General features: G+C 42.5%; 1 protein-coding gene and 1 pseudogene across 1 annotated transcript in view; one reads left to right on the forward strand and one right to left on the reverse strand.

The window, feature by feature from the left end:
- OSBP (oxysterol binding protein) overlaps nt 1-21,175 on the forward strand; it is a 42,412-nt gene extending 21,237 nt beyond the window's left edge. The window contains 7 exon segments of the mRNA NM_001082233.1: nt 512-757; nt 1,026-1,146; nt 15,861-15,964; nt 16,886-16,981; nt 17,695-17,876; nt 19,330-19,550; nt 19,640-21,175. Of these exon segments, the coding sequence (NP_001075702.1) occupies nt 512-757; nt 1,026-1,146; nt 15,861-15,964; nt 16,886-16,981; nt 17,695-17,876; nt 19,330-19,550; nt 19,640-19,782 (1,113 nt within the window). The 3' untranslated portion in view covers nt 19,783-21,175.
- Nucleotides 5,087-11,204, reverse strand: LOC138847624 (nuclear receptor coactivator 5 pseudogene; annotated as a pseudogene).
- Nucleotides 21,176-23,087: the final 1,912 nt, after the last annotated feature.

The raw sequence follows: 23,087 nt of genomic DNA on the forward strand, positions 1-23,087 counted from the left end.
CCAGCACTGCAGACTGCGGCTTAACCTGCTGTACAGCGCCGGACAGCGCCGGCGTCTGTACTTATAATTTGCTATCAGTTCTTCCCTCTCCCAAGGATTTGTAAATACTTAACTTCCTTTCTAGGTATACTTGTGCTAGAATGCATTACATTTCTTTTAAAAAAATATTCATTCATTTAATGCCTATTCAATGATGGAGTCTCCTCTGGGTTAGGCACTGATGGCTCTTAGGTGTGTGGTGCTAAACAGAAGAGGAACGATTCTCATATCAAAGAGCTTATAGTTGGTGAAACAAATGAAAATGGTGCTTTCTATCACTCACATGAACAGTTGACTATGAAGAATGAGTTGCTTGCAAGTTAGAGAACTGCTCTCTGAGCTAAGGCCTCTTTTCCTAGTGATTTCCATTTTCACCTCAACATTTCGGTATCTGTTTTTCTACTTGGAGGAACTGAAACCATTTCATATTAACCATGTGAGGAGTGTTTTTATACCTCTCTTTTCCTTACAGGTGAATTTCAATGAGCCCTTGTCCATGCTTCAGCGCCTTACTGAAGATCTGGAATACCATGAGCTGTTAGACCGAGCTGCAAAATGTGAGAATTCTCTAGAACAGCTCTGTTATGTTGCAGCTTTCACCGTGTCCTCCTACTCCACTACTGTCTTCCGAACCAGCAAGCCATTCAACCCACTCCTTGGGGAGACCTTCGAGCTGGACCGATTAGAGGAGAATGGGTACCGATCCCTCTGTGAGCAGGTAAAGGAGTCTCAGGACCTTAACACCTTTCCTTTGTAAAGCAAAGGATGGCCTTTTGATTGCTCTCTCTGGGTGTTATGTCTGCAGAAATTCTTGTTCATGTCATCCCAGCCCTCTTGTTTCCTTCAGCACTACAACACTGGAGACCTTGGTATTCGCCTACTGTTGCGGGTGTGAAAATGTCAAGTGTGACTTTTGACTATTTATCACTATCTAATAAGCAGTATCTTTTCCTTCTGCGTTTTAATTTGAACTTGATTTCTTCAAGGTGAGTCATCATCCCCCTGCTGCTGCACACCATGCTGAGTCCAAAAATGGCTGGACATTGCGTCAGGAAATCAAAATCACCAGCAAGTTTCGAGGCAAATACCTCTCCATTATGCCCCTCGGTAAGGCTGCCATCTTTGCAAGAATTGGTGTGCCAGGACTGAAAGTTTTCTGGCATGATGGAGGAAGTAATGGTTCAAGAATCAGGGGACTGGAGGTCTGATAGGGGAATAGAACCTCACTAGCTGATTTGGCCGCTTCGTTTAACGTCTCAGCTATCGAATGAGTGATGAGGCCAGAGATTTTTAAGAACCTATCCAGTCAGAAATTCTTTGATTTTTTTTTTTTTTTAAGATTTACTTATTTTATCTGAAAGGCAGAATTACAGAGAAGCAAAGGCAGACAGAGAGAGGGAGAAGTCTTCCATCCTCAGGTTCACTTCCCAAATGACTGAAACGGCCAGAGCTGAGCTGATCCAAAGCCAGGAGCTGGTGCAGAGGCCCAAGGACTTGAGCCATCTTCTACTGCTCTCCCAGACCATAGTAGAGAGCTGGATTACAAATGAAGCAGCTGGGACACAAACTGGTACCCATACGGGATGCTGGCAATGCAGGCGGTGGCTTTACCCCCTACTCCACAGCTTTGGTCCCTTAGCTTTAAACACTAGTTTGGTGGCTGGTGTTGTGGCACAGTGCGTTGAGCCACTGCCTACAATGCCGGCATTCCTATATAAGCACCAGTTTGACTTCTGACTTCCCTACTTCTGATCCTACTCCCTGCTAATGTGTCTGGAAAGACACTGGAAGATGGCCCAAGTACTTGGACCCCTGCCACCCATGTAGGAGACCAGAATGGAATTCCCCGCTCCTCTCTCCATAACTCTGCCTTTCAAATAAATAAATAAATCTTAACAAACAAAACATACACTAGTTTAGAACACAAATTCTAGCATGCAGGGGTTTGTGTGTGTGTGTGTGTGTGTTTTTGAAGCATTTTTATTTTTAAATTTTTTTTTCATAATTACAGCTTTAGGAACATAGTGATTCTTCTATCATACCCTCTTTGCAACCCATATTCCCACCCTCCTTCCTCTTCCCTCTCCTATTCCCATTTTTATTTTTTACTGAGATCCATTTCTAATTAACTTTCAATACATATGATTAACTCTGTACTAAGTAGAGTTCAACAAATTGTGTGGAAAAAAAAAATGTTCCTCAACAGTGGAGATAAGGGCTGTTCCAAGTCATTGCACCTCAAAGTGTTAATTTCATTTCTATAGATTACCTTATAGGTGTTATCACAGATCAGGGAAAACATATGGTATTTGTCCTTTTGGGACTGGCTTCGTTCACTAAGTATGATGTTTTCCAGTTTCATCCATTTTGTTGCAAATGACAGGATTTCTTTTTTATTTTAACCTCTGTGTAGTATTCCATGGTGTACATATCCCATAATTTTCTTTATCCAGTCTTCAATTGATGGACATTGGGTTGATTCCATATCTTAGCTATTGTGAATTAGATGCAGTAAACATGGTGGTACAGATAACTCTTTCATATGCTGATTTCATTCCCTTGGGTAAATTCCCAGGAGTGGGATGGCTGGGTCATATGGTAGGTCTATATTCAGATATACTCAGATTTCTGAGATATCGCTATACTGTTTTTTTTTTTTTTTTTTTTTTTAAGAAGAAAGGTTTATTGTCAGATTGGGGAAGCCTGACAGGCCAAGGGGAGAGAGCAAGAGGGTAAGAGAGAGGAGGAGAGCTTAAGAGAGAGCTGTACTGTCTTCCACAGAGGCTGTACCAGTTTACATTCTCACCAACAGCGGATTAGGGTACCTTTTTGCCCACATCCTCACCAGCATTTGTTGTTTGTTGATTTCTGTATGTAAGCCATCTGACAGGGGTAAAGTGAAACCTCATTGTGATTCTGATTTGCATTTCCCCGATGGCTAGTCAACCTGAGCATTTTTTCATGTGTCTTTTGGCCATTTGGATTTTGCCCATTTCTTAACTGGGTTGTTTGTTTTGTTTTTGAGTTTCTTGATCTCTTTATAGATTCTAGTTATTAATCCTTTATTGGTTGTATAGTTCGCAAATAATTTCTCTCATTCTGTCAGTTGCCTCTTCACTTTGCGGAGTGGTTATTTTTGTATGTTTGTTTTTTTCAGTGCAGAAGCTTCTCAATTTGATGTAATCTCATTTGTCAATTTTGGCTTTGATTGCCTGTGCCTCTGGGATCTTTTCCAAGAAGTCTTTGCTTATGCCAGTGTCTTGCAGGGTTTCCCTAATATTCTCTACTAATTCAATGGTATCGGCTCACAGATTTAGGTCTTTAATCCATTTTGAAGGTAGCGGTCTTGCTTCATACTTCTGCATGTGGAGATCCAGTTTTCCCAGCACCATTTGTTGAAGAGATGTCCTTGCTCCAGGAATTGATTTTAGCTCCTTTGTCAAGGATAACTTGATTGTGGATGTGTGGGTTGATTTCAGGTGTTTCTATTCTTTTTTTTCTTAAAGATTTATATATTTATGTGAAAGTTAGAGTTACACAGAGAAAAGAGAGGCAGAGGGAGAGGTCTTCTATCCGCTGGTTCACTCCCCAGTTGGCTGAAGTGGCCAGAACTGCGCTGATCCAAAGCCAGGAACTTCCTCTGGATCTTCCCACATGGTGGTACTGCATTCCCAGGCCATAGCAGAGAGCTGGATTGGAAGTGGAGCAGCCGGAATTCGAACCGGTTCCCATATTGGATGCTGGCACTGTAGGTGGTGACTTTACCCACAGCGCCGGCTCCCATGTTTCTGTTCTGTTCTGTTCCATTGGTTTATTCATCTGTTTTGTGCCAGTACCAGGCTGTTTTGATTATAACTGCGCTGTAGTATGTCTTTTTCTTTACTTTTTCATTTTAATTAAAAAGTAATCATTTCATCTTACTAACACAAGGGTTTTAAAGAGGAAAAAGATACACTATATAACATAAACAGTTCAGAACATAAAATGCTGCCATTTGAGGGACGTTGAGTTTTGAAACCATTTCTTGGTCACTGGCAGGAGCTCAGCCAAAGCCACAGTGGCTCCCTCACCCCTGCCAGGGGCCCCTTGAGGCTGCCCCACGGGGCTTTACTGAGCACAATCCTAAGGAGAGGGCAGCTTTCCTCTGGCTGAGCTCAGAGCAGCAGCCAGAAGCCCTCCCTGCAGCAATTTTACTCCAGCTCCAAAGGTTTGAATTGCCACCCCTATCAGAACATGTCCAGCTATCAAAAGTCTGACATTGAACTGGTCCCCACCTCCTGCTGCTCAGAAAACAGAACCAGAGTCTGGAGGAGAATAGAGGCTGGGTCTTTGAGCCAAATACTGAAAACCAGTCATTGAAAGGATGGGTGTCCACTGCCAGAGCTGAGCTCCTCCTCAGAGCCGGCTCCAGGACAGTGCTGCTAGAGGGGTGCAGACAGAACTGTGAAGGGGGAAGCATGGGGGTGCCCAGATTCACAGTTTGTGTCAAACTGCTGGTGACTGGAGCTGTTCAGTCCATTAGAGATCCTCCAGCAAAATGGGGGGTGGGGGGCCAAAAACAAAAAACCACCACCCTGACTAGGGCAGAGAACTTTCTTCTTTTGTAGCTGCCTTGGCCATGCTTCCACACACTTAGGAATCCCAAGGCAGCCCCGCCCCCATGTCGGGGGAGGGCTCGAGGACACAGATTCTGTCAAGGGCAGTGTGCTTCTTTGTGACCCTAGGTAGAAGCTCGAGCCCTTGTCAACATGCATGGAAACCTTGGTGAGTTCAAAATGAACAATGGTGGCAGCTACCACCATGACCCATGCCAGTCCCAACTCTGCTAGCTGGGGCTTGCCTTCTTCTTCCTTTCCTCCCCCAAAGCCAGCAGAGAGGACCCAGAGAAGCTCCCTCAAACATACACTGAGCCTGGACACCTGTAATGTCCCTATAACTCCAGAGATATTTATCTTCTATAAAAACAAACAAACAAACAAACAAACAAAAAAACAAAAACAAGGAAGGTACATCTCCAGGTGCACTATAAACTTAGTAGGGGATAAGTGATACAGCTTTGGGCAGAAGAGAGCAGGTGGCAGAAACTCATGACAATGGATGTAGACCTGGAGAATACAAAGGACGTCCTCTAAGCAACTCTATTTAAAACGCAGTAGCTGGGAGGAGGCCAGGGGCCCTGGGGACGTCAGTAATGCCTCTGGTAAGATCCCATGGGGGCCTGGGGCTGTCCCACTTGTACTGTGATCTGGTTAACCAGGTGGGAGAGAGCAGGGCCACTCTGGATCAGGGTGTCCAGAGCTTTCTGTACACTTAGATTGTCAAAGCTGATACCTGTGGAAGTCACAGGCCTGTGGCTAGCCATGTTGCTCACAGGTGCCAGGCAACTGGAGGGCTGTCCAGAGAGTCCTTGGGAGGGAGCCCCAAACCTAGGGCCCGTGTTCTGAGCAGATCCTGCCTGTCCCAAAGTGTTTGCAAGCTGATTGCCAGAGGTCTGTGATCTTTGTTGAGGCTGGCTGTTCCCTGCTGTGGGAAAATTCTGGTTCTGGGTGCTTCCGGCAGCAACCAAGGGGGATGCAGAGTTGCTATTGGCTGTGACCGTGCCACTACTGAAGAGCCTGAGTGTTTTGGCCTGAAGCTCTTGCTGGGAGGTAGGGGGTGCAGCTGGAGCAGGTGTAGCAGAGGGGAGCACTTGACCACTCTGGAACAGTTGGGAGCTTGGCTGTGTCTTCAGCAAGGCACCCGAGATCACCCAAGTGGCTGGTGGGAAATGTAGTATGTCTTGAAATCTGATGTTGGGATACCTCTGGCATTGTTTTTGTTGTTTAATATTGCTTTAATAGTTGGGGTTTCTTGTGTTTCCATATGAATTTCAGCATCATTTTTTCCATATCTGTGAAGAATGTCCTTGGTATTTTGATTAGGATTACATAGAATCTCTAAATTACTTTTGGTAGTATGGACATTTTGATATTGATTCTTCTTTTTTTTTTTTTTTTTTTTTTTGATATTGATTCTTCTAATCCATGAACATGGAAGATTTTTCCATTTTTTTTTTTGTATCTTCTGTTTTTTTTTAAATGTTTTGTAATTCTCATCGTAGAGATCTTTGATGTCCTTGATTAAATTTATTCCAAAACTGGCCGGCGCCATGGCTCAATAGGCTAATCCTCCACCTGTGGCACTGGCACACTGGGATCTAGTCCCGGTCGGGACGCCGGATTCTGTCCCGGTTGCCCCCCTTCCAGGCCAGCTCTGTGCTATGGCCCAGGAATGCAGTGGAGGATGGCCCAAGTGCTTGGGCCCTGTACCCCATGGGAGACCAGGAGAAGCACCTGGCTCCTGGCTTTGGATCAGCGCAGTGCGCCGGCCGTGGCAGCCATTGGAGGGTGAACCAACGGCAAAAGGAAGACCTTTCTCTCTGTCTCTCTCTCTCACTGTCCACTCTGCCTGTCAAAAAAAAAAAAAAAATTATTCCAAAAGTATTTGATTTTTTTTTATAGCTATTTTGAATGGGGTTGATCTTAGAAGTTCTTTCGCAGCTGTGGCATTGTCTGTGCACACAAATACGAAGGCTGTTGATTTTTGTGTGTTGATTTTATACCCTGCCACTTTACCAAACTCTTCTATAAGTTCCAGTAGTCTCTTGGTGAAGTCTTTTGGATCCCCTATGTATAGAATCATGTCATCTGCAAATAGTGATGGTTTGACTTCCTCCTTCCCAATTTGCATCCCTTAGATTTCTTTTTCTTGCCTAATGGCTCTGGCTTAAACTTCTAGGTTTATATTGGATAGCACTGTTGAGAGTGGGCATCCTTGTCTGGTTCTCAGTGAGAATGCTTCCAACTTTTCCCCATTCAATAGGTTGCTGGCCATGGATTTGTCATAAATTGCCTTGATTGTTGATGAATGTTCCTTCTGTATGCAATTTGGTTGAAGTTTTCATCATGAAAAGGTGTTATGTTTTATCAAATGCTTTTCTTTATCTATTGAGATAATTGGTTTTTGTTCTTCAATTTGTTAATGTAATATATCGCATTGATTGATTTGCAAATGTTGTACCATCCTTGCATAAATCCCAGTTGGTCTGGATGAATGATCTTTCTGATGTGTTGTTAAATTCAGTTGGCCAGAATTTTGTTGAGGATTTTTGCATCTATGTTCATCAGGGAAATTGGCCTATAGTTCTCTTTCTCTGCTGGATCTTTTTCAGCGTTAGGAATTAAGGTGATGCTGGCTTCATAGAAGGTGTTTGGGAGGATTCCATCTCTTTCAGTTATTTTGGATAGCTTGAGAAGAGTTGGAGTTAGTTCTTTAAACGTTTGGTAGATTTCAGCAGTGAAGCCATTGGTCTTGGGCTTTTCTTTGCTGGGAGGGTCTTTATTACTGATTCAGTTTCCATCTTAGTTATTGGTCTGTTTAGGTTTTCTATGTGTTCATGGCTTAGTTTAGGTACGTTTTATGTGTCTAAGAATTTATCCATTTCTTCTAGATTTACCCATTTGTTAACATATAGCTCTTTGTAGTAATTTCTGATGATTCTTTATATTTCTGTGGTGTCTGTTGTTACATTTCCTTTTTCATCTCTATTTTTATTAATTTGGGTCTTCTTCCCTTTTTTTTGGTTGATTGGGCCAATGATATGTCAATTTTATTTATTTATTTATTTATTTCAAAAAAACAGCTTTTTGCTTTGCTGGTTTTGGGTTTCTATTTTGTTTACAATAGTCATATCTTCCTGTTGAATTGATCCCTTAATTATTACATAGTGCCCTTCTTTGTCTCTTTTAACAGATTTTGTGTTAAAGTCTATTTTGCTTGATATTAGGATGGCTGTACCAGCTCTTTTTTGGTTTCCGTTAGCATAGAATATCTTTTTCCATCCTTTCATGTTCAGTCTGCATTCATCTTTGTTGGTGAGATGTGTTTCTTGTATCAGCAGATAGATGGGTTTTGTTTTTTAATCATTTTGCCAGTCTGTGTCTTTTAACTGGAGAATTGAGACCATTTACCTTTTTTTGTTCTTTATAGATTTATTTTATTTATTTGAAAGACAGAGTTACAGAGAGAGGTAGAGACAGAGAGAGAGGTCTTCCATCCGCTGGTTCACTCCCCAGATGGCTGCAATGGCTGGAGCTGTGCCCACCTGAAGCCAGGAGCCAGGAGTCTCTTCCGGGTCTCCCACGCAGGTGCAGGGGCCCAAGGATTTGGGCCATTACTTCTACTGCGTTTCCAGGCCATAGCAGAGAACTGGATCAGAAGAGGAGCAGCTGGGACTAGAACCAGTGCACATATGGGATGCTGGCGCTTCAGGTCAGGTAGTTATAACCCACTGCACCACAGCACCAGCCCGAGACCATTTACCTTTAAGATGGCTACTGATAAGTAACGACTGCTACAAGAACCACACAAAGGATCCGTGCAGTCCTCAGTGTGAACACGAATCCTGCAGCGATGACTCTCACCAGGGAATCAGGGAGCCCCGAGCGTGTGGAGCCACCCACAGTGACAGCCCAAAGTCCCAGCCACACCCTGCTCCCTCCCACAGGGCCACAGTGTTTACACAGTCCTGGCACAGAAGGCTCCCAAAGTCACGAGCACCCAACCCCCCTGCCATTTCTCCCAGCCTGACTCAGGCATCTCCTGCTGAGCACCCAGACATGAGCTAGTGCAGCTGTTACATATGTCCAAAATGGTGTCTTCCTTCTTTATGCTAGATAGGGGCGCAAGTGCAGGGTGGTTGGGGAAAAAGAAATGTACCCCCTTTTTTTTCCTCTAGGTTGGGAGGTATCCTGTCCACGACAGGGCTCCAGGCTGGGCCCACACCAGGCTCTTCCTTCAGCTGTATCACCAGTGGCTTGGGTGCTGCAGTCTGGTCTCACCACACTCCACGGCTGGTGCAGTGGCTCTCAGCTGCTGGGGTCCCAAGCTGTCCATGTCCATACCCTCCACGTAGGTCCAGTGTCTCCCCGTTCTCTGCCGTTTTCTCCCATACCCTTCCCTGAGATTGTACCCTCTCCACATTTTTTGATTATCCTCCCCTAGACTAGAGCAGTAAGCTCCCTCCCTCTTCTACCATCTTCTGTATTACTCCTATTTTTAGTTGAATGTGGTTTTTAAAGAAAGTTCTCTCTCTTAACTGATTTTGTTAACCCACTGTGTTAACCGTCAGGTTCTCTCTGTGCATCAGAACTCCATGATGTGAGGGTAGTTTTCCTGGCAGCTCCTCCCTTACCTCTCCTCCTCCCTGCTTCCTTTTTTTTTTTTTTTTAATGATTTTTTTTTTTTTTAATTTATTAGGTAGAGTTGTAGACAATGAGAGAGACAGAGAGAAAGGTCTTCCTTCCATTGGTTCACCCCCACAAATGGCCGCCGCGGCTGGAGCTATGCCAATCCAAAGCCAGGAGCCAGGTGCTTTCTCCTGGTCGCTCATGCAGGTGCAGGAGCCCAAGCACTTGGGCCACTGTGGCCAGAGCTACACCGATCCAAAGCCAGGAGCAAGGTGCTTTCTCCTGGTCTCCCATGCAGGTGCAGGAGCACAAGCACTTGGGCCATCCTTCACTGCCTTCCCGGGCCACAGCAGAGAGCTGGACTGGAAGACGAGCAACCGGGACTAGAACCCGGCGCCCATATGGGATGCTGGCGCTGCAAGTGGAGGATTAACCAAGTGAGCCACGGCACCGGCCCCGTGTTTTTAAAATTTTTAAATATCTTAGAAATCATGGAGAAAGAGAGTGAGCGAGCGGTATCTCTTGTCTTCTGACTCAGTCCCCATATGCTTGCCAATGGGTAGAGCTGGGCCAGGCCAAAGCTAGGAGTTGGAAACTCAGTTTGAGTCTGCCACACAGGTGGCAGGGACCCAACTATTTTAGCCATCGTCTGTGGTCTCCCACAGTACACATTAGAAGGAAACTAGAATTGGAAGCAGAGCAGGGACTCTAAGCCGGGCACTTCAGAATAGAATGCAGGCATCTGGAGTAGCTCTTAACTGCTACACTGGATGCCTAACCTGGGTCTCTTTATTTCTTAATGTGGATTTAAGTTACTGTCTAATGCCCTTTCATTTTAATCTGTAGGACTCCCATTTAGTATTTCTTATAAGGTACAACTGCTACCGATGAACTCTTTTAGTTTTTGTTTATCTGGGAATGTTAAGTTCTCATGTTTGCGGGATTATTTTTTAAGTTCTAGAACTGTTGCTTTGAAAGGCTTTCTTTTTTTTTTTAATATGTCATTCTGCTGCCTTCTGGTCTGTATGGTTTTTTCTCTTTCTGGTTATTTTATTGTAGTAAAACACATATAACATAAAATTTAGCATCTTAACCATTTTAAATGTATAGTTCAGTGGTATTAAATACATTCATAAAAACCACCATCCATTTCTAGAACTCTTCCTCTTGGAAAACTGAAACTATGTACCCATTAAACAACTCCCTATTCTCCTTCCCTCCAGCACCTGGAAACCACCATTGTGTTTTATGTCTCTGTGATTTTTAACTAAGTACCTCATATAAGTGGAATCATATAGTATTTGTCTTTTTGTGACTGGCTTATTTCACGTAATGTAATGTTTTCAAGGTTCATCCCTATTGAATGCTGAATAATATTCCTTTATATGTATATAGTACATTTTGCATATCTGTTCATCTGTCAGTGGACACTTTGGGTTGCTTCCCTGCTATTGTGAAAATGCTACTGTGAACATGAGTGTACAAATATTTCTTTGAGACTTTGCTTTCATTCTTTTGGGCATATATACAGAGAATTGCTGGATCACGTGTTTTTATGTTTTATGTTATGTTTTTAATTTCTTAAAGAACCACCATACTGTTTTCTGCAGTGGTTGTATCATTCATTTCCACTAACAAGGTATAAAGTATAATTACTCCACATTCTTCCCAATACTTGTTATTTGTTTTGTTTTGTTTTGTTTGATAGTAGCTATCCTAGTGGGTAGAAGGTGGTATCTCATTGTGGTTTTGCCATGTATTTCCCTAATAATTAGTGATGGTGTCCCATACTCAATAACCATTTGTACATCTTTATTAGTGAATTGTCTGTTCTGATCTTTGCCCAGTTTTGAATTGTTTTGTTTTTTGTTGTTGAGTTTTAGGAATACTGTATATATACCCCTTGTCAGATATAGATTTGTAAATATGTTTTCCCATTCCGTGAATTGACTTTTTCTCTGTTGATACTGTCCTCTGCCGCGCAATATTTTCGAACAATTTAATAAGTTCATTTTGTCCATATGTTGTTGCTTTGTCTTTGGTGTTATATCCAAGAAATAATTGCCAAATCAAGTGTCGTGAAGCTTTTGCCTGTGTGTTCATCTAAAACTTTTATAGTTTTTGGTCTTTGATTCATTTGAAGTTAATTTTTGTATGTGATACTAGGGAAAGTTTGAACTTTATTCTCTTGCATGTGGATATCCAGTTTTCACAGCACCATTTGTTGAAGACATTGTCCTTTTTTTTTTTTAACTTTTATTTAATGAATATAAATTTCCAAAGTACAGCTTATGGATTACAGTGGCTTCCCCCCCATAACATCCCTCCCACCCACAACCCTCCCCTTTCCCACTCCCTCTCCTCTTCCATTCACATCAAGATTCATTTTCGATTCTCTTTATATACAGAAGATCAGTTTAGCATACATTAAGTAAAGATTTCAACAGTTTGCTCCCACACAGAAACATAAAGTGAAAAATAATAGATGATTTTTTAAATGATGATGAAATCAGATCAGACCTATTGTCATGTTTAATCCCAGTGAGAGTCAAGTTGGGAATTGATAATTTCTTCTTCTTCTTCTTTTTTTTTTTTTACAGAAGATCAGTTTAGTATACATTAAGTAAAGATTTCAACAGTTTGCACCCCCATAGAAACACAAAGTGAAATATACTGTTTGAGTACTCGTTATAGCATTAAATCTCAATGCACAGCACATTAAGGACAGAGATCCTGCATGAGGAGTAAGTGCACAGTGACTCCTGTTGTTGACTTTACAAATTGACACTCCTGTTTATGGCATCAGTAATCTCCCTATGCTCCAGTCATGAGTTTCCAAGGCTATGGAAGCCTTTTGAGTTCTCCGACTCTTATCTTGTTTAGACAAGGTCATAGTCAAAGTGGAGGTTCTCTCCTCCCTTCAGAGAAAGGTACCTCCTTCTTTGAAGACCTGTGAAGACATTGTCCTTTACACACTGAATAGTCTTAGCACTCTTGACAAAAAATCATTTGAGTATGTATTCAAGGGCTTGTTTCTGGGCTGTTTGTTCTTTTAGATAGGTTTGTATCTCTGCCTTTATACCTGTCTTCTTACACTATTTTAATTACTGTAGCTTTTAGTAAGCTTTGAAATCAAGAAGTATGAGTCCTCCAGCTTTGTTCTGTCTCAACATTATTTTAGCTATTTGAGATCCCTTTATTTTCCATACGAATTTAGGGTAAGTTTTTCTTTTCTGCAGAATGCATCATTGGTTACCCATTTTTAAAAAATTATTTATTTATTTGAAAGGCAGAGAGAGAGAGCTCCCATTGACTGGTTCATTCCCAGATGCCTGTAACAGCTGGGGCTCCAGCCCAAGAACAGGAACCCAGAACTTACTCTGGGTCTCTCATGTGGCTGGCAGGAAACCAAGTACTTAGCCATCACCTGCTATCTCCCAAGGTGTACATTAGCAGGAAACTAGAATCAGAATAGAGCCACGATTTGTCACAGGTGCTCTGTTAGGGGATGGGGATACTCCAAGAGGTGTCTTAACCACTGTGCCAAATGCCCACCCCAGACACAGACTGCACTGAATCTGTAGATTACTTTGGGTGGTGTTGATAATTCAGCAATTTCAAGTCTTCCAATCTATGGACATGGGATGTATTCTCATTTATTTTTTTGTCTTCTCTAATTTCTTCTAGCAATGTTTTGTAGTTCCATCTCGTTGGTTTAGTTAATTCCTAAGTATTTTATTTTTAACACTATTGTAAATGGATTGTTCTTAATTTCCTTTTCAGAGCATCCTTTTTTCTTTTTTCTTTTTTTTTTTTTGGGGGGGGGGGGGACAGGCAGAGTTAGACAGTGAGAGAGAGACAGAGAGAAAGGTCTTCCTTCTGTTAGTTCACCCCCCCAGATGGCTGCTATGGCCGGCGCGCTGTGCTGATCCGAAGCCAGGAGCCAGGTGCTTCCTCCTGGTCTCCCATGCAGGTACAGGTGCAGGGCCCAGGCACTTGGGCCATCCTCCACTGCACTTCTGGGCCACAGCAGAGAGCTGGACTGGAAGAGGAGCAACCGGGACAGAATCTGGCGCCCCAACCGGGACCAGAACCCGGGGTGCCGGCACCGCAGGTGGAGGATTAGCCTATTGAGCTGCAGCGCCAGCCCAGAGCATCCATTATTAGTTTTGCATATTGTTTATAACTTACTATTTTGATTCATTCCAACGTTTTTGTGTGTGTATAGATCTTCAGTGTTTCTGAATATGAAATCATATTTGTGAACAGAGATAATTTTACCTCCTTTCCTTTTGGATTTCTTTTCTTTCTTTCTTACCTAATTGTTCTGACTAAAACCTTCTAGTATTTGTTGAATAGGAGTGGTCAAAGTAGGTATCCTCACATTTTTCCCAATCTTAGAGGGAAATCTGTCATTATTGATTCTGATATTTGCTATGGGGATTTTCTTTTCTTTTTTTTTTTTTTTCTTTTTGGGAAAGATTTATTTATTTGTTTGAAAAGCAGAGAGAGAGAGAGAGGTCTTCCATCTGCTGGTTCATTCCCTAGCTGGCCACATCGGCTGGAGCTGCACTGATCCGAAGCCAATAGCCAGGAGCTTCTTCCTGGTCTCCAACGCAGGTGCAGGGGCCCAAGTGCTTTGACCATCTTCCATTGCTCTCCTAGACCATACCAGAGAGCTGGATAGGAAGTGGAGCGGCCGGGATATGAACCAGTGCTCATGTGGGATGCTGGCACATTGTGGCTTTACCTGCTGTGCCACAGCACTGGTCCCAGAGTGGGCAGGAGGGATTTCCTTATATAACTTGTACTTTGTTGAAGTACTTTTCTTCTATTTCTAGTTTGTTGAGTATTTTTAATCATGAAAAACTGATCAATTTTGTTGAATGATTTTTCTGCATCAATTGTGATGACCATGTGTGTGTTTTTCCTTTATTCTGTTAATGTGGTATAATGCTTTGATCAGTTTTATCATATTGAACCATTCTTGTGTTCCATAAATCCTGTTTGGCCATGTGCTGCTTAATTTGGCTTCCTAGTATTTTGTTGGGGATTTTTACTTCACTGCTGATAAAGGATACTGGTCTGTAGTTGTTTTTTGTTTTTCGTTTTTTTCCCCTCATAGTGTCTTTGATTTTGGTATCACGGTAATATTGATCTCAGAGAATGAGATACATTAAGGTTAGGCAGATATTTTGAAGATATTTGGGAGGTTAAAAGAAAATACATGAGGAGAATGTGGTACAGTACCTGATAAATGCCAAGTGCTCTCAGCAGAGATACTGTTATTATTATTATCATTATGTTCTCTTCAGTAGTGGTTATAGAGTGAGCTTAGAATTATATTCTTACTGGAATTGGCTGTATTATTCATACTTAATGTATCTTTCTAAAATTTTTGATTATTTTGAATCCTCAGTTCTTTTTTCAAAACACTGATTTTAGTTTGGCTTTCACTTGTGATCAGCTCACAGGAACAGGAATCAACTGTATCTACTGAGCACCTATTAAATTTTAAGCATTTTATTGGGCAAATAAACATTTACTGAAAAATAAAATGTGATTATCTGAAGTCAACACATGATAAAACTGAAGCATGGGGAAGTTAAAGCATTCAGGTTTCATTACTGTAATGTGGTTCTGACTCCACTCAGATTTTGTGCACATTCAAGATTGCCGTTGTTTTGGTTACCTGCCACAAGGATGGGGGTCCCCGGACCACCCACACTTCTGACGGGCCAGAAATTCAGGGGACCCCACAACTCCCTCAGGTTCTATAATTTATTAGAACACCTCCTAGAATTCAGGGAAGTTCTGTACTTAACATTACAGTTTTATCACTCACAGCACAAAACAGCCATCGTCAGTGACCCATAAGGTGAAGTCTGGGAAGGTCCTGAGCACAGGGCTTCTGTGTTCTCTCCCTGTCCAGTCAGGACTGTCACCCTCCTGGCACCTTGATGCATTCACCAGCCAAGACACTCCATCAAGTTTTGATGTCCAGAGATTTTATTGGAGCCTTGTTATGAAAGCTTATATAAGGCTTATATAAGATAGAAGATAGATAGATAGATAAATAGGTAGGTAGGTAGATCAAACCTGATAGATAGATATATCAAATATATATATTTGAGTGTCTGTGATTGAATTCAGTGTCCCATCCATTTCCCTCTCTGGAGTCAGGAAGTTGGACCCACTGCAGATGATCCAAAGCCCCAACTCTGTAGTCACATGGTTGATGTTTCTGGCTTGGCTTGTCCCCATCCTGAGTTATCTCATTAACATTAGCTGTCTGGTGCACATGAGTCACCTCAACGGCATGAACTATCAGGCTCTCCTTGAATAACAAAGACACTCCTAACACTTGGGAGGTTACCAAGGTTTAAAGGTTCTCTTCCAGGAACCATGGACCAAGACTCACAAACTTCTTATTATACAACAGAGGGTCACACATCAAATAAATGGTAGAGCCAAGATTGAATCCATTCTTTCTGATTCCAGAGCCCTTACTCTGTTCATTTTTTGAAAGTAAGAAATAGAGGGAAATTAAGTTGTTATCTTTTCTGATGTTTATACACCTCTTTTTGCTTCCAGGTACCATTCATTGTATTTTCCATGCAACTGGGCACCACTACACTTGGAAAAAGGTTACCACTACTGTGCACAACATCATTGTGGGCAAGTTGTGGATAGATCAGGTGAGCAGAGGTACCCAGTGTGCTCTTGAAGTTCAGAAGAACACCCCTTAGGTATATCTTTGCAGTAATTAACACATGTGATCTGCCCAGGATGTTGTTACTGGTTCATTGGTTTCAGGGAGTTCACCCCAGTACCTCCTCCACAAGTGTCTGTACCACAAATCATTGTTTATAAATGACTCGGTTTATGACATCCATCAGTGACTACCCTACTAGGACTGTGTTGTGCATTATGAGGTATATAAGAAAATAATAAACATAGCCCCCACTTTTAATCCTCTTATTATTCATTAAATATTTTTTGCTAGGCAGTGAGGTAGATTCTGTGGATACTTAGACAAGACATTCCTTAAGGAGTTTCTGTGTTGTTGAAGATATATGACAAACATATCTAGGATGAAAAGTGTGCAAAAAACACACTAGTATAAGAGATGTGCTAAAATTATATCTAGTCAGTGGTTATAGTAAACTTAGAAAAGAGGGAATACTAGTATTGTCTTCTGGGAGTTGTAAAGATTGGTTTGGGATTTAAAAGATAGAAAAATGAAATAAGCAAGTTGTAGAAAAGCTGACTGTAAGTTTGAAACTGAGTAATTTAAATAAAAGAGTTAAGGGTACTAGCAAGGGATTGGTTTGGTTAGGTAAGTTATTTTGTGAATTTCAGTATATGCACTAAAGGGCTAATCATACCACCACACAATTCAAAATGAAAGAAAATATCATTTGGTCTTGATCTTTTTGATATTGGAGTTACAAAGGGATTTCATAGCATCCCAAAGGTTGACTAATACCTGAATCTTAAGCAAGGGAATGCTAGAAGATAAGATTGAAAAGTAAAGATTTATGAGGCAGGCCATTTGGCACATAGTCAAGTCATCCAGTCTTAATAAAATTAATCTATGCTTCTTTTCATTTTTACAGTCTGGTGAAATTGATATTGTGAATCACAAGACAGGAGACAAATGTAATCTTAAATTTGTTCCTTATAGCTACTTCTCTCGGGATGTAGCAAGAAAGGTAAGGGAAGTTGGAATTTAAATGTTTTCCACTTAGTGTGTGTTTCTCTTTTTATTTTATTTATTTATTTATTTATTTTTATTTTTTGATAGGCAGAGTTAGACAGTGAGAGAGAGAGACAGAGAGAAAGGTCTTCCCTCCGCTGGTCCACCCCCCAAAATGGCTGCCATGGCCGGCGCACTGTGCCAATCCGAAGCCAGGAGTCGGGTGCCCCCTCTAAGTCTCCTATGCGGGTGCAGGGGCCCTAGCACCTGGGCCATCCTCCACTGCAAAGACAAATGAGGAAGTAAAATTTTAAGGCAATGAGAGGTTGAAGATGGGAAACACAGAGGAAATACTAATAAAAGCATTGCAGAAAGAAGGTGTGAACAGTTTGACCCTTGTCAAGGAAGAGTTGTGTGTTACTGCTACAGTGGGACTGTGGCATTACTTTCTATGAGACGGTAAAGAATACCTGAGGATTTAAATCTGTGATCTCTGATTTCTGGAGAAAAGAAAATGAATTCTGAGTAACAGATGCCTTTCCCACTTTGACATTGCATTAAAAATCCCTGTTCAACAAGAAAGTGATAAACCTTCAAGTCATAGCTCAATTATTGCAAGTAGTATCTGTTATTTGGCCACTATTTACCCAGGAATTGGTTTCCAGAGCAGTGAGATAAGCTACCCCACAGTGGATGCTATTCTACAAAGCCCTATTCTCCACCTTGCAGGTGACAGGAGAGGTGACAGATCCATCGGGGAAAGTTCATTTTGCTCTTCTGGGGACATGGGATGAGAAAATGGATTGTTTCAAAGTACAGCCAGTCTCTGGGGAAAATGGAGGTGATGCTCGACAGAGAGGCCACGAAGCAGAGGAAAGCAGGGTCATGCTCTGGAAAAGGAATCCTTTGCCGTGAGTATCAGTGTGTGTGCTGCCCAGATACTATTTTGACCTTGACGGTGGGGCAGTATTGAAGGATTTCTTAGCTGCCTTCCCACTTGTGTGAAGGAGTGAACAAGGGAAACCAGAACCTTTGGAAAGATTACCAGAAAGCTGCCCCTGTATCATTTAACAGCCTTGTCAGAACAAAGTTCAAGGTAATCAAACCATTTCTGCCAAGAAATATCATGCTTTCTAAAAGTCATTTGGGATTGTCATTCAGAAAGATATCTTTTTTTAAAAAAATTTATTTATTTATTTGAAAGTCAGAGTTACACAGAGAGAGGAGAGGCAGAGAGAGAGAGGTCTTCCATCCACTGGTTCACTCCCCAGTTGGCCACAACGGCCTGAGCTGTGCCGATCCAAAGCCAGGAGACAGGAGCCAGGAGCTTCTTCCGGGTCTCCCATGCAGGTGCAGGGGCCCAAGGAGTTGGGCCATCTTCTACTGCTTTCCCAGGCCATAGCAGAGAGCTGGATGGGAAAGGGAGCAGCCGGGACTCAAACCGGTGTCCATATGGGATGTCAGCACTGCAGGCAGCAGCTTCACCCACTGTGCCACAGTGCTGGCCCCCAGAAAGATATCTTTTTAGAGTTCAGAGCAATAGTATTCAAAAGCAGCTAAAGGAGAGAGGTACCTTCCACCTTTTAATTTAGCAGTAACTTGAAAAGTCGCTGAGACACATGCAGAGGTCATTTATCTCCTGTCATTTTCTAATACATTCAGTCTGTAGTATTAGCCAAGGTTATCCCAGAAAGAAGTTAAAGAGAAAGCAAAGGAAGGAAGGAGGAATGAGGACTTTTCATTTACTAGAATGTTTCATTCTTCCCAATGAGTGTATGTAAATCCACTGAGAGCAATACAAATCCCAAAATATTATTGACTCAGTGATGGTGGCAAGCGGATGGGGAGTGATCCAGTTTGGCTATCTCAATTCGAGTTGTCTGGCGTGATCCTAGATTCTTTGTATTTGTAGAACAACCTGATACAGTCTTTTTGTTTGTTTGTTTTGTTTTTGTGACAGGCAGAGTTAGACAGTAAGAGAGAGAGACAGAGAGAAAGGTCTTCCTTTTCCGTTGGTTCACCCCCCAAGTGGCCACTATGGCTGGGTTGTTGTGGCCGGCACACCACGCTGATCCAAAGGCAGGAGCCAGGCACTTCCTCCTGGTCTCCCACGCGGGTGCAGGGCCCAAGGACCTGGGCCATCCTCCACTGCACTCCCGGGCCACAGCAGAGAGCTGGACTGGAAGAGGAGCAACCGGGACAGAATCCAGTGCCCCGACTGGGACTAGAACCCGGGGTGCAGGCGCCACAAGCAGAGGATTAGCCTAGTGAGCTGCGGCGCCGCCCCTGATATAGTCTTGGAAGTATACTTAGATATTTCTCCTTAACTCTGGTCTTTTACCCTTTCTCATTTTTTACTTTTAGGAAGAATGCAGAAAACATGTACTATTTCTCAGAGCTTGCTCTAACTCTGAATGCCTGGGAAGGTGGCACTGCCCCCACGGATAGCCGGTTACGGCCTGACCAGAGACTAATGGAAAATGGGCGCTGGGATGAAGCAAATGCTGAGAAGCAGCGCCTGGAGGAAAAACAAAGACTTTCCAGAAAGAAGAGAGAAGCAGAAGCTATGAAAGCCACAGAAGATGGTAGTGAACTTGCCTTCTACTCTTAGTTCTTGGTAATTGGAAAAATGCCAGCTCTAATTTTGTTTTTCTTTTCTCTCATCCCCCTTTAGGCACACCTTATGATCCTTATAAGGCGCTGTGGTTTGAGCGGAAGAAAGACCCTGTTACCAAGGAGTTAACCCATATTTATAGGGGGGAATACTGGGAGTGTAAAGAAAAACAGGACTGGAACTCATGCCCGGACATTTTCTGAAGTGGCAGTAACAGAAATGAAGAGGATCTAACAGAAGAGGACAGAAGATGTGTGGGAAAGCTGGCGTTTGTGACTCTCTTACCAAGTGCTTTCCTCAAGTTTGTCTGTCTTAACCAATCATTTTTTTTTCCAAATCAATCACCAGAAGCAAACACCAGTGGTGGTGATTGGCTGGTTGCCTTAGCTGATCGAAAATGAAATCGACATACTAGATACCTGTGTTTGTAAGGGAGAGGTTTGGTGGCTGAAAAGTGTTATTCCACATCTGCAAAGTCAGGTGTTCTTGACTCTTCTTTCTCCCTCGGCCCCCATTTAAAATGATGTCATTCATCCTCCCTGTAATATCCTGTTTGGCCAAGATCTATATAAGATTATGATTCAGGGGCATTTTGGTGCTGTTCAGAGCAAGAGTTGGTTTTAAAGCAACTTTAAAAAGAAACACATAAGACTTACCTCTGGAGGCATTGCAAATGGTTGCTTTGGAGCTTAGGTATAACATTATGAAATGTATTCACACGGGGGTCATTCTCATGGGATGTCCGTGCATAGAGAGCGGAGGTACTGGACACCTGCAGGAAAGATTGTTTTGTAAGGCTGCAATATTCAGAGTCACATTCTTGGAAGTTTATATCTTCACTGGCATCAGACCTGCCTCTGCTATTCCCCGTCTTTGTCAGCAACTGGAGATGGTGGTTAGTAAAAAGGTTGCATTGTCCTCGCAGAGGCGTTTATCGACTTTCTCAGGCAGAGGACTTCTGAGAATAGGCAGAATGGAAAAGACTGCTCACCACTTTCGCTTTCCCTGTTCCTCTACATCTCCATCCTTCATTGCCTTTCTAGTTTCTCTTCTCTGTTGGCACAATACCAGTTTGGGTCTGTGCCTGTCCCATTTTCTATACATCAGAATCTGAGAGAAGATATATGGACAAAAGATTTTACCATCTCTCAAGCCCCATGGACTGGAGCCACCTCTGAAATAATGTGTTAAATATCTGTATATTATATATATGTAGAGAAAAATCTAATTTTTGGTTTGATTTTCCTCTTTCCCATTAAGAATCTTGGTTTTTGATATCCCTTATCTCCCTGGGACTCGCTCTTGGACTTGTTGATATGGATTGGCACTGCTCTGCTTTTCACCTTTTAGGGGCAGGCAGATTCAAAACCTGAGGAGGATCAAGTCTGGCAGTTAGAACAGGGACCTTGTCCATGGTTTGTATCATGGGGTGCCCACTGCTGTCTAAACTCTGCTTTCCTAATTACCTGATTCTTAAAAATTACATCCTAACCTCTTTCCTGCCTCTTTTCTGTCTTGCGTTAGGAAGAATATGGGTTGAAATTCAGGAGGGTAATTTCCAGTTTAATTCTGCCCTTGTCCAACACACAGGCTAACTCCCAAAAGAACTTTCTTCTTCGGATGCAGGGCTAAAAGTACCGTCTGGCCGAGTAGACAGGAGAACTGCTCCTGCTGGGCCTTGGCTTCCTTCTTTGTTCCGTGTTTGTTTTATGTTTAGAAGTCTAACCCCTGTACAACCCACCCTTGGTTGAGGATCACAAATTGAGGTGCCTTTCTTGTATGCTTTTTGTTAGTGTTTTTTTCTTTTTGTTCCTTAACTGCTGAGCCTCAGCCAGTGTGGATCCTGGGGGAAAATATCATTCCAGAGGAAGCCATCCCTCCAGGGAAGTTGGATTTATGCTGGGTAAATGGGTACTTTTATCCTTCCCCATCAGAGTGACTGCTGGGGGATTTCCTCCTAAGAACCCTGTTCCCAACACAGGCGAGAGCCAGGGAAGCCCATAAAGCTCGGACTTCATCTGGGGCTTTGGGTGGAGTGGAAATTCCCCAGCTAAGTTAAACGTCCCTGCCTTCTCCCTCTTTTCTTTGTCTGCACTACATTTCTGGCTTGATCCCCTATCAGATTCTTGCTAATGGAAGCTGAGTCCTTCAGGTGGAATAAAGTCAAATGAAAACAAAACAAAACTATATATATTTTCAGTTTTTTTGCCTTATTTTTTTTTTCAAAAAATTTACTAAATTAAATAATTTTTAAAAAGTCATATTGTTTGTCTGATTCACTTCTACTCCTACCAGGCAGAAAATGTTGGTGAGGAAGGGAAGAAGAACTGGTCCGATGAGCTTTGTTAAGCTTAGGAGTCTGGGTGCCCAGGAATGATGGTCTTCAAGACAAACTGAAAGGAAAGCTGATGTTCCAACTGTTGAACACCACTCCTTGGGCCCATGAGCAGAAGAGTAACTTTAGAAGCCTGTTGGTATAGGGGAATAGTTGCTAGTGTTTTTGATACTGAGCCTGCTTCACTTCAAAATTAGAAGTTTTTAGGGCTGCTATTGTGTAGCTGGTAGAACTGCCGCCTGTGACTCTGGCATCCCCCTTTTCCAGTCCAGCTCCCTGCTAATGCACCTGGAAAGGCAGAGGAAGATGGCACAAGTGCTTGGGCCCCTGTTCCCATATGGGAGACGTGGAGGAAGGTCCTGGCTCCTGGCTGCATTCTGGCCGTTGCGGCCATTTGGGAAGTGAACCAGTGGGTGGACGACCTCCCTCTCTCTGTCTCTCCCTCCCTCTCCCTATAACTCTCCCTTTCAAAATAAATTAATCTTAAAAAGAGTAAATAGGGGCAGTGCTGTGGCATAGTAGACTAAGCCTCTGCCTGTGTTGTTGGCATCCCATATAGGCGCCAGTTTGTGTCCCGGCTACTCCAGTTTCAATCCAGCTCTCTGTGGCCTCGGAAAGCACTGGAAGATAGCCAAGTGCTCGGGGCCCTGCACCCATGTGTGAGACCCAGATGAAACTCTTGGCTCCTGGCTGGCTCCTGGCTGGCTCCTGGCTCCTAGCTCCTGACTCCTGGCTCAGCTCTGACCGTTGCAGCCATTTTGGGAGTGAACCAGCAGTTGGAAGACCTTTCTCTGTCTTTCCCTCTCAGTAACTCTGCCTCTCAAATAAAATTTAAATAAATAAATAAAAAATTTTATAGAATTTACTTTCTCTTGCTCACTTAGATTCTGAGTTTATTCAGTTTTTCATGTAGGAATTCACAATTTTCAACATTTTAAAAATTTTTCTCATTTTCTAAATATACTTTTTAAAACATTTAAAAATATTTAACAATAATTGTATATATTTATGGAGTACAGTGGGACATTTCAACCCTTATAAACAATGTGTACTGATCAAATCAGGATAATGTTTCCCTCTCTTGGTTGTTACATGTAATTGGAGCCTTGGAGCCTCTGTCTTCTGTTTGCTCAGAAAATACAGGTTATTGTTAACTGCAGTCACCCCACTGAG

This window comes from Oryctolagus cuniculus, chromosome 1, assembly GCF_051225735.1.
Source record: "Oryctolagus cuniculus isolate XC-2025 breed Fujian yellow rabbit chromosome 1, ASM5122573v1, whole genome shotgun sequence".
NCBI lineage: Eukaryota > Metazoa > Chordata > Mammalia > Lagomorpha > Leporidae > Oryctolagus > Oryctolagus cuniculus.